Consider the following 14,189-nt stretch of genomic DNA (forward strand, 5'->3'; position numbering starts at 1 on the left):
AGAGAGAGAGAGAGAGAGAGAGAGAGAGAGAGAGAGAGAGAGCGCGCTTTCATTTTCTCCCTAGTAGTGTAATAGCGACTCGTGTGCTGTACCTGTGTCAGTGAAAAACTGTCCCGCAAACTTACAAGCAGTGAATTGTGCACAATTATTTGCTTTTTAACTAGTTGGAGCATTTTATTTACTCGTTCTAGCCTCCTTTGCCATAGTATTCTACAACAACATAGCGTATATGAGATAAATTACATCAGTAACCGGTTATGATTTATTACTGAACCGATATCGAATTGTTCACACTTACATTGCGGTGCATCAAAGAAACAATTGATTTTTGACACCTCTAATATATAAATAACTTTAAGATTGTTTGAATTTATATAAAAATCATAAGAGTGATTCCGATTTCTATGTGACAAGAGAGTTCAGTGAAATTGAAAAAAAATATATATATACAATAATAATTCTGGGTTTTTTCACTAAATACTGATTGCTTATGTCTTCTGACACCCCTGGTTTAGGCAAACACTTGGTTTGAACGACCGTTGATGTGATAAATTATGTATTTCAGCTTGTAGCAAAAGGGTCTTGAAGGGACTGGAATGTATCAAATACTATAGCATTTGACTTGATGAGAAAGCAAAGTTTAATGCGGTGATGTGAAACCATCATTGGTTTATTAGGCTTGAAGTGACACACCTAAAGATTTCATTCATTTATTAATTTTCTTGTCGGCTTAGTCCCTTTATTAATCCGGGGTCGCCACAGCGGAATGAATCGCCAACTTATCCAGCACATTTTTTTTTACACAGCGGATGCCCTTCCAGCTGAACGCATCCCTGGGAAACATCCACACACTTATTCATACACACACTCATACACTACAGACAATTTAGCCTACCCAATTCACCTGTACCACATGTCTTTGGACTGTGGGGGAAACCGGAGCACCCGGAGGAAACCCACGCAGGGAGAACATGCAAACTCCACACAGACACACCAACTGCGCTGAGCCGAGGTTCGAACCAGCGACCCTGCGACCTTCTTGCTGTGAGGCGACAGCACTGACCTAAAGATTTGAATGTTTATATATTCTAAATGTGTCTGCTTTGGAGCAAACTAGGTTATAGATTGCCTTAAGACGAATATATTGAAATGAACACTTAAAACGTTCATGTTGATTCCATGGGGAGTTAAATCACTGGTATTGTTTGATTATAAGCACGTCTGCAAATATGGTTTTCCTTTTTCCAGCTGCATGTACCATTACATTCTTTTGCTTGTGTTTTTTTACGCACTTCTCATTTGAAATTATTTTATCCCTGAACATTCTGTTTAACTGTGTTGTTTTGCAATTCACCATTTAAAATGGTTTAGTTTGTCTGACCATATTTAACGCAGATGTAAATCAAACAATGCTCAAGTTTATCTTTTATTCTTTATTAATATTGCATTATGTTCACATTTACATTCATGTAAAATCAACCCTGAATTGTTCTAAAAGTGGACAGGTTTTATTTCTTTTTACAGATTATATTTACTTCAATCTATCACCCCTGGACTTTTTGTTAAACCCTAATATATCTTGATTTTTGCCATCTAAAAAAGGTTTGATTGCTTCTGACATTATATTTAAAGGTTCCATTTTAGATTTGGGTAACAGTATAACAGTTTAACATAAAAAATCAAATTTTTCCTCTCTTGAAAGTTCAGCAGCAACCTTTAGTTCTTAAAACGTTCATGCTTTCGTACTCCAAGCACTATTTCTTCCGAACTAGCCATTTTGACACAGTTTGACATTTAATTCATGGCAATTTTCTGTAGATTTTCTGACCACAGACAGTTTTTTGCTTCCAAACAAAAAAAAGTTAAATGCTGCTACACGCAACATTAAACCATTTAGTTCTAAATGGGCAACCCACAATGACAGGAAGTGGACACTTATGGACTGGTCACATCATCAGATGTATGCTACAATGATGTGGAAACCTATGTCTGCTGGAGAGTAGATGCTCACCCAGACACAATAAAATTGATGGTCAGGCTGGAAAATGACCAGCCAAATCCAGCTAAAACCAGCTTGACCAGCCTGGTTTAAGCTGGACAGCTGGTTTTGGCTGGACTCCCAACTTGACTAGGCTGGTCAAGCTGGCTTTAGCTGGTCATCTCCCAGGCTGACCAGCTAAGACCAGGCTGGAAATGACTGGAAACCAGCCTGGAAGTGGCCAAAACCCCTCTAAAACCAGCCTGGTCGACCAGCTAAAACCAGCCAACCAGCCTAGGCTGGTTTAAGCTGGATTTTTCAGCAGGGGTATAGTATGGAAGTTTGCGGTATCGAACGCAGCCCTTGTTTTCAGCTGCCATGCCCCCTTGTTTAGCCCTTGTCTATAGTTCTCGTTAGTCTCAGTGTTTACACCTGGTCCACATGTTCTTCCCTCCCTGTATAATGTTCTCTCTTCCCTCATGTCTTTGTTGGTTCATTGCTTCTTGTTACATGTTGTTGACTGACCGTGTTCAGTTATCTGTGCTGTTGTTTGTTAGGGAGTTGTCTTTTGTCAATGTTTGCTTGTGTTTTTCAGTTGGCCTTCAGTATCATCCCAGTCTGGTTAATCCTTTTACAAGTTTGTATGTTTAAGTTATTCTATTAATCTTATTTAGTAGTTTTAAGTGTTTAAGTTAGTTCCTTTTTATTGGTTTTATTTCTTCAGTAAGTTAAAACTAATTCAGTAAGTTAAAACTAATTTTATTTATCTTTGGTTTTTAGTTTGTCAATAGTTTCTGTATTAACTTTTTTTTTTTTTTTTAATTAGTTTATTGTCCCCAATCTGTCTTTGTGTGTGTGTGGGTGTGTGCGCGTGTGCTGTCTTTGTCTAGCCCTGCCTGCTGTGAGTCCCTGAGTGCTGGTGTACTGTGGGCTGCTAGTGGCAAGTCCACTCTTCAGGATCGCTGGTCAGCAGTGCATCCAAGGCCTTTACCACCTCTTGCCTGGACTTGGCATCACTGCTCAGTCTCCTGTTCTCCTGACGTTTTGTGGCTGTTGTTTACTCCATCCAGGACTCTCAAGCACTGTCTCCTTTGTCTGTCGGCTCCATCCAAGATTCCCCAGCACTACCCCATCCATCACCGTTGGACTGTTTCACCTTCCCCTACCTCATTTCACATTGTCAATAAATACCATTACAATAAATAATTATTATAAATTGAAACATGCTTAAAACTACATATAATAATGTGCAAAACCGAAGGAATTATGAATTTTTGTATGTGTTTTCAGCAGATTATATTAATAACTGTTTTTGCAGTTTTTTTTGCTGTATCTGATCTGTACCACATGGATGAATGAATAAAATCGTAATTGGGTCACATGAACCGTTAGGTGTAAATAAATCTTAGTTTGGTCTCCACGTCTGTTTGCGCATGTGTCAATTAAAAAAATTCAGCCTTGATCAGATCCTGAATCATGGAAAATCATGGAAACTGCTAGTTCAGTATGGATATAGATGTCACACAAAATAGTATTCAAAATTAAATTAGAAACACTGAACCTGGAATAAAGCACATAATCAGACCTGAGGTGATCGTCAAAGTCATTTATGCTGTTTTTCCAGCCACACTGTTGCAGAAATTTTCTGTCATCAAAGTGGATGGTTAGGACAGAAACTATTTTTAACATGGCAAAGAAAGCTTTTATCACGTCTCAGCACTGCATTGCATTTAACTCTGGCATTTCCTAGTCCTACAAAGGTCCAGGTTAGTACCAATAGATTGATCTTTTATTAAAATGTAATATACTGTTCAGCTTTTGAAACAACTTGAAATGCCTATATAATAGTATTTTTGTTTATATATCATAATATATGTCCTTTGGAAACCCTTGACAGCAGACATGTTTTGACATTTACATTTATACATCATCTGAAAGCTGTACAAAGAGCATTTTGTACATCACCCGAAAGCTGTACTGAAAGCATTTATACATCACCCGAAAGCTGTACTGAAAGCATTTATACATCACCTGAAAGTTGTACTGAAGGCATTTATACATCAGCTGAAAGCTGTTAATATTTGTCCAAAATACAACAGTTAGAAAATATGGAATCTGAGGGTTAAAAAAAATCTTAATACTGAGAAAATCGGCTTTATATTTGTCCAAATGAAGTTCGTAGAATTGCATATTACTAATCATAAATTTAGTTATCATACGTTTCTTAAAAAGAAATGTTCTAATTGTCTTCATGCCACAGCGGAATGAACTGCCAACTTATCCAGCATATGTTTTATGCAGCGGATGCCCTTCCGGCTGCAACCCATCTCTGGGAAACTTCCATAAACACTCATTCACTCATACACTTTGGACAATTTTAGCTTACCCAATTCGCCACAGAATGTAATTATTCCTGTAATTTTATAGATTCTTTATTGACGTGATAAATAAACTACTAGTCAGTCATTTGGCTAATTGCCGAAAATATAGTCATGCAACTTTATATGTTAGCTGTGGTTTGTCATATACACACACACACACACACACACAACGGACAATTTAGCCTACCAGATGTCTTTGGACTGTGGGGGAAACCGGAGCACTCAGAGGAAACCCACACGAACACCCATATATATATATATATATATATATATATATATATATATATATATATATATATATATATATATATATATATATATATATATATATATATATATATATATATATATTTATATATTTATTTATTTATTTATTTATTTATTTATTTATTTATTTATTTATTTATTTATTTATTATTTTTTGCAGTAGTAATAGTAATAATTAGATTAAAAAAAAAAATCAAATACATTGGTAATGCTTAATTTAAATTCATGCATTTAGTGCTACTCCTCCCTCAATAACAAATGCCTGAGAGCAGTTTAGTTTATCCCCATGAAGCAGGAGGGTTCTGTCTCTGTTGCTCCTCCTCCTCTAAGTACTGAACAAAATACAAGTATACACACATGGATTAAATAATGTCCATAATTTATTGTCATAAATAATGCACCTAGAAGTGCAAATAAAAACCCAATAAAGGTTAAAAATAACCCAACAAAGCACCAAATATTTTTAACTCAACCACTGGGTTATATAAATAACCCAACATTTTTTTTAGAGTGTAGCTACGTGTTTTAAGCATATCACTCATAGATTCTATGTGTTCAAGTGTTTTCTCTCCCTGGTGTGTGAAGTCAGATTGTAATCAGTTTGGTTTCCCCTTTGTTTCTCTGCGTTTGTTTGTTGCCTTGGTAGTTTATTAGCTGTTTTGTAAAGGGTGTCTGCATGTGATGGGCTACTCACACTTCAGCTGGTGTTTTGGGAATAACTTCAATGACGTAAGCACCAGAGGTGACATCTGGGAAATCATTTTTTCTCTGCTTTAGCTCCTTAGCAAGTCTATGAGAAACAGATTCTTAGTACAAACACAAACGCCATGTCTGTTTGCATGAATTATCGACAATACAAGTTAAAATGACTTGTTTAGATGGCCGACTCATTTCATTTAAACATTCCTCCATATTCACAAACGTACAAGTGTGTACAGAAAGAAAACAGTATTTTAGACTCACGTTGGAGTTAACGTCATCATCCTCACACCAATATACTTCTTTTTTGTGGCTGTTTTTCCTGAAAAGTAATACAAGATATTGATAGAATTGTGAATCAAGTTTAGGGACTGATTTACTAGCAGCTAGCACCAGTGCAAACCTTATTTTGGTTTTCAATATAATACTGTCAGCAACACTGTTAACATTTTTCTTTGTAAATTACACAGTATTTAGCCGTAATCTAAACATTTTTTTTTTACTGTAGGACAGTTGTGCAGTATGTAACTGCATTTTAAAGTTGTGTTATAAAAGATACAAAATACTGAAAATACACAGACAGCAAGATAAATGGTGCAGTAAATATAAATACAGTTTTTTTTTTTGCTTGCTGAATTGAACTGCTGCCAGTAAGTTACTGTAGATTCTACAGGGAATTGTTAACAGTGAATGTCACAAAAGACACTTTGCCATGGAAGCGTGTTATTTTGAGCCATATGGAAATCATGTATGATAATAATATCTTGTTGCAGCGAATTTAGAATTATTTGAGGTCCCAGTAAATTATGTTTGCACTGTATACTCTGTTAAACACACATATACACAAACATGGAGTGTGTATGGATTAAAGTATTGTTTTCAAAAGGAACATTGTTCACAAGGACAAATGATTTCATTGAAAATGTTAGTGTCGTCAGTTTTTTCCAGAGTACAATAAAAAATATGTTTTACTAAGGAAATAATTGTAAATTGTGAAACTGGGAATTTAAAGTAGTTTCTTGCCTTTTCCATGTATGTACATATGTCCAATAGGGCTGCATGATTAATTGAAAAAAGATCAGAATCTCAATTCAACTCTACACACGATCTTAATTCTGCTTTTCTACACAGCAAATTCATTAGTGTTAAATTTCGAGTGTTGCAGTAATTCAGAGTAAAGTGTTGAAATTCTAGAGTTAGATAAAGATAAATTAACCCTCTCAGTGTTAGAAGCTGATTTGCCTCCTTGTCATACAAAGTAACATGTATCTAACGCTAATACAGTGTTGACTACTACATCCGAGAATTTATGCAGCAATATCCTGGTAGGATTTTTCCAGACGCCATTTTCTTTTGCCATGAGGAGCAATGAGAAGAAGTAACTGGTGATTAAAGTGTTTGTATATAGACATCTGACATCCAAATAGTTATATATATGTTAGTTTTAAATATCTCAAAGAAAAGCATAATTTTTCATCTTTATTTTGTACTAACCATGTTACATTAAAACTAAAGAAAATCTTAAAACTGCTCCTTTTGGTTAAAATACGAGAAATATGGTTTGTGACTGTTTTGAATCATTTCCTTAAACATTAAGCGAATAGTTAATAAAGTGTTGCTGATATTAAACAAGATATTTTTTTTATTTATGTGCGGTGTTGAAAATTTGATCTATAAGAGTGTTAACACATAACACTGATCCTTTTGTGGTGTTAATATTTTACACTATAAGAGTTTGCTAATTAACACTGTCTGAGTGTTGATAATGTTAACGCTTACAATAGTGTAAATTTAAGACTTTTATAGTGGTTGCCATATAAACTCTGAGGGAGTGTTAATTTGAACTCTAAGGTAGTTAAATCTACTATCTAAAATTTGCAGTGTCTGCCAGATTGAGCCAATTTTATTTTCAAGGTCAGGAGAGTAGCGTAAAGATGGTTGCACACATCTTTACATTGTTTTATATAGGTTGCTCAGCAACATGAACACCTCCATATGGTGTTAAACGTGTCACATACTGTAATTATAAGGTATAATAATAACAATAAAAAAATGGTCAAGATCAAACATTTTTGTGGCTGACTTCACTGCATTTGCAGCTTTCCTTGCGTCTGAAAATGTATGAGGAGAGTTATTAAAGGGATGGTTCGCTGCAAAATGGCTGGTTTCAAACCTTTGTGAGTTTCTTTATTCTGTTGAACAAAAAAAAAAAAAGAAAAAAAAAGAAAGAAAGCTGTAAACCTGTAACCATTGACTTCCATAGATGGAACAACAAATAGTATTTTTTCAGCATTTTTCTAAATATCTTCTGTTGTGTTGAACAGAAGAAGGAGAAATACTGGTTGTGAACCAGTGAAGGGTGAGTAAATGATGCCAGAATGTTGGTTGAACTATCTCCCTAAATCATGTAATTTGATTTACTGAGGTTTGCGGTAGTCTGTTTACTGGCATTTTGTAACCCCCCCCCCAAAAAATTGTGACTCATTTTTTTGTACTTGACATGCTGATGCTGTAAGAGGAATGCAAAGAGTAGAAAGCTAAGTGTAAAACATTCTCTTCATTTCAAAAAGAAGACTATTCGCAACATATTGATTACCATGTCACATTATTTTTAATTTGTGATGCTTTTAGTTGACTGCATTTGTCTCTGGTAAAATGAGCTGAAGCATCTTTCTTTAATCTGCACATTGGCAGTAGAATTACCTACAGAGCTTTGCGCTCCTATCAGCACTTCCAAGTAAAATTTAATGGAAGCTCATTCTAATTTGCCTTGTTTAGCAAATTTGGTCTTTGGACTATCATAAGCTTTAAACACACAAATAAGCAATAAGGTAAATAGGCCTCCTGTTTTTGTTCAGTTAACTTACATTAGAGGCAATGAAAAGAAACAATCACAATTAAAATGAAATTACCAAACCTACACACAAGAGTCTAAGAAAAATGCCTATTTTAGAAAAAAATGTTAAATGACACTTTTCATGTCATCAGATGTAAAAACCTAAATGACATAGGTTTTTACATCTGAACTTTGTTTTTCCTAGTACAGATATCAATGGTTGCAGGTTTCCAGCATTCTTCAATATACTGCATCTTCTCTTGTGTTCAACAGAACAAAAAAGATCAAAATGGTTTGAAACATGTTTCTTTCATGGCTGAACTATCCCTTAAATTCTTATAATAATAACCATTAACTTTGATTTTAGCCTCAATAAACTAATAATTTGCTGCTTATACAGTAGCTATTAGGTAGTTGTTAGGTTTAGGTATTAGGTAGGATAAAGAATGTAAAAACATCATGCAGTAGACAGTATGTAAGTTATAAGTACTAATAAATGGCCAATAACCTATTAATAGGCAGGTAATAAGCCATTAGTTAATATAAAAAAATGGTACCTAAACTAAATTGTTACCAAAACTCTTGACCTAAAATTGAAGCTTTTGAGGAGTTAAGAAACAGAAATGTACTGATCTTTCTATGCTCAGACATAAAATTGAAAACATATGTCATAACAGGACTTAGATGTTTCTAAGTTTTAAATGCTGCTGCTGACCTTTAGCCTGCCTGTCGTGAGACTCAGCCAGGAACTGTCGGATCTTGTCAGAGGGAATGGCGAAGGATATTCCTGCGGTCACCTTCAGTGTGTTGATTCCAATCACTTCCCCATCCTACAGCAACAGACACAAGAGTAAGGACACAAATGTAAACGTGAACTCACACAAGTGCACTGCACATCTGGATGCACAAATGTCTTCCTGTGACAATGTGATATTTCCGAAATTAATCATTATGAACGCACACATGTGTTTATGGTCACGGCTGACTCGACACAAAGTCTTAATGCCAACATATGTTCCTATGCTAATAAAGAAATGCCATAAACATCATTAAATGCAGAAAGCCAGTTTTGACTGGATTCTGCTGCTCGTGTTAATATGCTTGCATACAAGACTCAAGCTGGTTTTATTATTTGCACATGAGGAAGATATACATAACAAAGAGCAAAACTCTTACCAGATTCACCAGGGGCCCTCCGGAATTACCATACTGAAACACAGAAAGAGTGGTTTATGACAAGTGTGTCAAAATGTTTGTTCCTCTTAATCAAAAGTAGATGTTGAAGTTTGTTGCAATGTTATTAAGTTACCTTTAAGTTTAAAACTATGGTAAAAATAAATGAAAAAAGAAAGAAAGTGTATTTATGGCATGTTTTACACATTGCTAACCTAATTTAACACTGCTAGCATGAACAAACATGTTGCCAGCATGTTACTTACATGTTTTAATACATGGTTAACATGTTCTGGCTCATTTTAGCACATTGCTAACTTAATTTAACACTGCTAGTATGAACAAGCATGTTGCTAGCATGTTACTTACATGTTTTAACACATGCTTAACATATTGTAGCAAGCTACTAGAATTAATTACATGTTAACCCATTTGTAACATGATTTACTACATAGCTAACATGTTTTAGCATGTTTTTATGTTTAGCATGCTGCTAATACGCTTTAACATTATGCTATGAATTATCATGTTGCATGCATATTTTTAACATGGTTAGCAGTTGTGTATTACTATGTAAAATGAATGGGAGATTCGCATCGTGGATGTGCAGCTGAAAATCTTTTTTCTTGAATTTGCCAGTATCTTGTTGAATCTATGCCACGAAGGATTAAGGCAGTTCTAAAGGCCAAAGGGTGTTCAAAGGGTGTTTCGGTACTAGTAAGGTGTACCTAATAAAGTGGCCGGTGAGTGTATATTTAAGTCGTTAGCATATTTAAACAACTGGCTAATCAGTGTTATGTTTCAAGCAGGAATAAATATGTTACTAGCATGTTATAACATGGATAACTATACTTTAAAAAGATTACACAGCATGATTTCACCATTGCAGTGAATTAACATGTCTTTAACATGTTATCATTTTGCTATCATTAACATGTTTTAATGCATGATATTACCAAATGGCTAAATAGTATATTGTGATGTTTGTGCTTACATTGATGATGGCATCTGTCTGGATGTAGTCCATATCAGAGTTGCGCAGGCCCAGCTCTTTGCCACCTCTCTGGGTAGTGCTGACGATGCCTGTGGTCACTGTGTTCTGAAGGGAGAACGGACTGCCAATTGCCACCACAAATTCACCTGGTCTCAGATCAGCTGACCGGCCCAACAACAGCACAGGGAGCTTCATCTGCAATATTAAACAAAACACAGAATCAGGCTTTGACACAATAATCCATCCTTCAGGCCATACATTTTCTGAAAAAGTAAATGTTCTATTAAAAAAAGTTTATTAAATCAAGTTAAATTGCTAACAAAGGTTTGGCAGCAGGACCTCCTTAACCAATTCTTAACCTACTCCCTAAAATGTATTTAAGGCAGACCAGCCCTCTAACGCTGTTTCTCTCGTTTTCCCAAACCCCCCGTCACTCCCTCGATTTCCTTGCTTCCCAATAACAATCCTTATAACCCTCTTCTCCCTCCTAGGTTGAATCAGGGGGTCCAATCACTCTACCAAAATTTTACAGAGACTTTACCCCTATTCTAAGTCTCTGGGGCATCACCGTAGGACACCCAATCAACCTACTTATCCTATGTGTTCACTGTTTATCCTCTTACTTCCCTTCCTTCACATCCCACTGTTCCCTAACAATCCTTTTCATCCTTACAATAAAGTCTAGCTCAAAGTGTATAGTGGTCCATAGTGAAAAATCCATGGTGAAAAAAAACAAGGGAACCCCGGTTTTACTCCCTTTTGAGAAATTGCTCGTTTTTATGTATGGTCTCTGTTGTACCCGCATTTTTCTTCAAGTGCTCTCTGATAGTACAATCTCAGCTAAACCTCAAACCATAAAACACACCCATAATGCTTTCATCCCCATACTGCACAGCTGGTCTGAGGTTCTTCTGGTCAGTATTTGGTTCACACCAAAGATGCAGCCTGACATTGTGGCTACCTTTATTTATATGTGCTGAAATTAATGCGATGTCTTGTCCTGTATGGTGGTTTGAATCATTCAACATTCATGGATGATCTAGCAGATAATGAAAGGCCTCAAAGAGCCACATGTGGAAGCCACACACCTCTGCTGCTGAGACTAAAGCAGACCGCAGCTTTCTGAGGTTGTGTCCTCAATGTTACTCCATGATTATGTTCCAATCATTTGATCATTTTAACATATTGTATGTCTGAAGTACCTGTTGCTAGATTTGGGTATTTGATATCAAATATACCCAGGCAGCTTTTTGGAATTTCCAGAAAAGTTGCCATAATTTTTTAGCAAGTATGTTTTTATTTGCTTTTCAGTTGTTTTGAGTATGATAATCATTTATGGAAATGATTTTAGACTGACTGTAAGGCACAATAAATAAAGTTCCAGAGTAAACCAAATTTTTAATTGTGTAACATTCCATGATTTCTCAATAGGATTCGAATCAGACAAGAAAAACTTTATATGAAATTTTAGATTCTCCATCAGACATTATCATAAGATTTATTGTTATTCTTACCATATCCACCAAAAACATGCACAACACTATAGGTTTAAAAGCAGCTAAGCATACATTTATACAAAGTCTTTCTACTTCCACATACTTTCACAGCTTTGTTTATCAAGCAGCTTTTTATGTTATACCAGCTGCTAAATTATAATGTATTACCCCAGTCAAACACCGGGCCTTTGGTTCTATCAAAAGCAATTACTGACTTCGAAATAAGCAAATTAGTGCATTGGTTTTCTATGTGGAATTGTGTGGTACGGGTTTTTCAGATTATGCATCCAACTGTGAACTTTTGATTGTTTGGAAAAACAATAAATCAAAGTGTAATCAAAGCCTGCGGTGGCCACAGCTGTACGGCTGACACAATTCTGAGTCATATTAGACCCTCCCGTTTCACACTTGAGATTTCAACACCATTTCCCTTATGGCAACAGGAAGAGAGAGAGAGAGAGAGAAAGGAAATGAAGATAAAAGTGCAGAGAGATCGAAAAGAGGCTGCTCGTATCATCAAGCTGGGCCAAGACGGAAACATATTTGTTTAAAAATTGACAACAAACTCATGAAACATTTTTCTCACATGAAACAATGTCTTTTTCACACATTTGAATTTAAAACAAAATGATTTTTACAAGATATCCTTCTGAAGTCTTTTGATATCGAGTCTGTATGTACAGTTACTGCATGTGTTTTGGTATGTACATCTGTTATTTTTACAGCTTGCAGCCTAAGGATAATTCCAGATGCTGGAAAAGAAATTATGAGAATTATTTCTTATTAAAGGAAAAGAAGAATTTCAGGAAAAGCCAGAATGATGTTTGGAAAACATGTTATTTGCATGCTAAGTCAACCATCGCTACTATCATTGCTTATATTTAGGGCTGGAATTTGGAACAAACTAAACCCTAACTTAAAGTAAGCCTTTGTTTCCCACATGCTAATTGCAAACAGTGCTTCAGACTTGAATGATAAAAGCTATAGAGAAATGCATCACTAAGCAATTTATAATGGTACAGTAATTAATGGTAACTAACATTTGATTTTAGGTAAGGCGATTGGGTGTGGAGGATGATTCGGGCTAACATAAAACATAAAATGAATTGTCAACGCCAACCCAGGCTCATTCAGTAAACGTACTGCTTTACATTTCTGAATAGTGCCAAATACGTCCCAGGAGGTACGTTTTGTTGCAGTTTTTGTTCTCGCGAATACATCAGAGGCCGTTGTTTATACTTTTTGAGATCTCAAATTTCTCTCGCAAGAGCCATTCGCACCTGCTGTTCTCACGCCAATCCACCAGAGGTCGCTGTTGACTGACTGAACGATTGACCCACCCTCCTCTTTCCCTAAACCCAACCAATAGTGTTTTCAAAAGCACAGATTGACCCGCCCACCCACTTTCCTGAACCAAATCAACAGTTTTAAAAAGCAATCGAGAAAAAGAAAAGCTCTTGGCTGATTATTTACCACGTTTTCAGATTTTTCCAAATTCTCACCATTATTTACTTGTTTATTTTATTTTTTGGCTTCTGTTTTTGTCTTACCTACTTTCTAGAACTGTTCTTCACCAGACTCATACCCTGTGATTGTTGTCAACTCCTCTCTGCAGTGGTCAGTTGTTAAGCACATAAAGGAACGATGTCAAACATATTCTTCATTTTAAAGACGAAATGCAGCCATACTTACTTCTGGCTACATAATTCGCGATCTCCAGAAATGTATATAGGGCTACAGAATATATGTTTTCAGAATGAGCCTATGTTGGTCATTGTGCTACTTTTGACTGTCATCATGTCAACAAGCACAACAGCCAATGACACTGCTGTATTTCAGACTAAATTGGTATCTGTATGTATAATATGTATTTTATAGATGCATCTTTGTACATTTGTGAATCAATATAAATTGACAAATCACTGTATTTGTTTTATAATTTTTGTTGTTGTTAAACTGAGATATTATATTGTCTTCTATAAAAATTGTAGTGTGCATTTATGCATAACAAACTTGTTCAAACTGCTGCCTTGGTATGATCAAGCTGTACATATTGACACAATCAAATTTCTTGTGTTTTGTTTAAATACTTTTGTCCGCATTTACAAAAACATGGAATTACAGAGGGCTTGTAATCTCATGAAAAGCTATCCAATGATTAAATTGAATATAAAATTACAATGCAAGTTTTAGCTTCCTGCCAGTAGCGGGACTTCTATGGCTCGTGTCCACTGACTGGTACAGTACGGTACGCTACAGGTTGGTACTTTTTCAGGCTTGCGTTTCCACTACCAAGGGTATCCTTTTGATGGGCGTGGTTTACGACAGAGAGTTTCAGTTGATGTCATTCTCACTCGTTTACAAA

General features: G+C 35.6%; 1 protein-coding gene across 2 annotated transcripts in view; it reads right to left on the reverse strand.

Moving 5' to 3' along the window:
- The window catches only part of htra1b (HtrA serine peptidase 1b), a 69,047-nt gene that overhangs the window by 4,024 nt on the left and 50,834 nt on the right, over positions 1 to 14,189 (reverse strand). For both annotated transcript variants that reach the window (XR_012387655.1, NM_001111182.1), the window contains 5 exon segments: positions 10,329 to 10,523; positions 9,338 to 9,370; positions 8,877 to 8,991; positions 5,590 to 5,647; positions 5,321 to 5,416 (listed from right to left, as the gene is read on the reverse strand). Coding sequence is in view for 1 of the 2 variants with exons in the window: in NM_001111182.1 (NP_001104652.1) it covers positions 5,321 to 5,416; positions 5,590 to 5,647; positions 8,877 to 8,991; positions 9,338 to 9,370; positions 10,329 to 10,523 (497 nt within the window). In the remaining variant the exon portion in view is untranslated.

This window comes from Danio rerio, chromosome 12 (genome assembly GCF_049306965.1).
Source record: "Danio rerio strain Tuebingen ecotype United States chromosome 12, GRCz12tu, whole genome shotgun sequence".
In the NCBI taxonomy this organism is placed as follows: domain Eukaryota; kingdom Metazoa; phylum Chordata; class Actinopteri; order Cypriniformes; family Danionidae; genus Danio; species Danio rerio.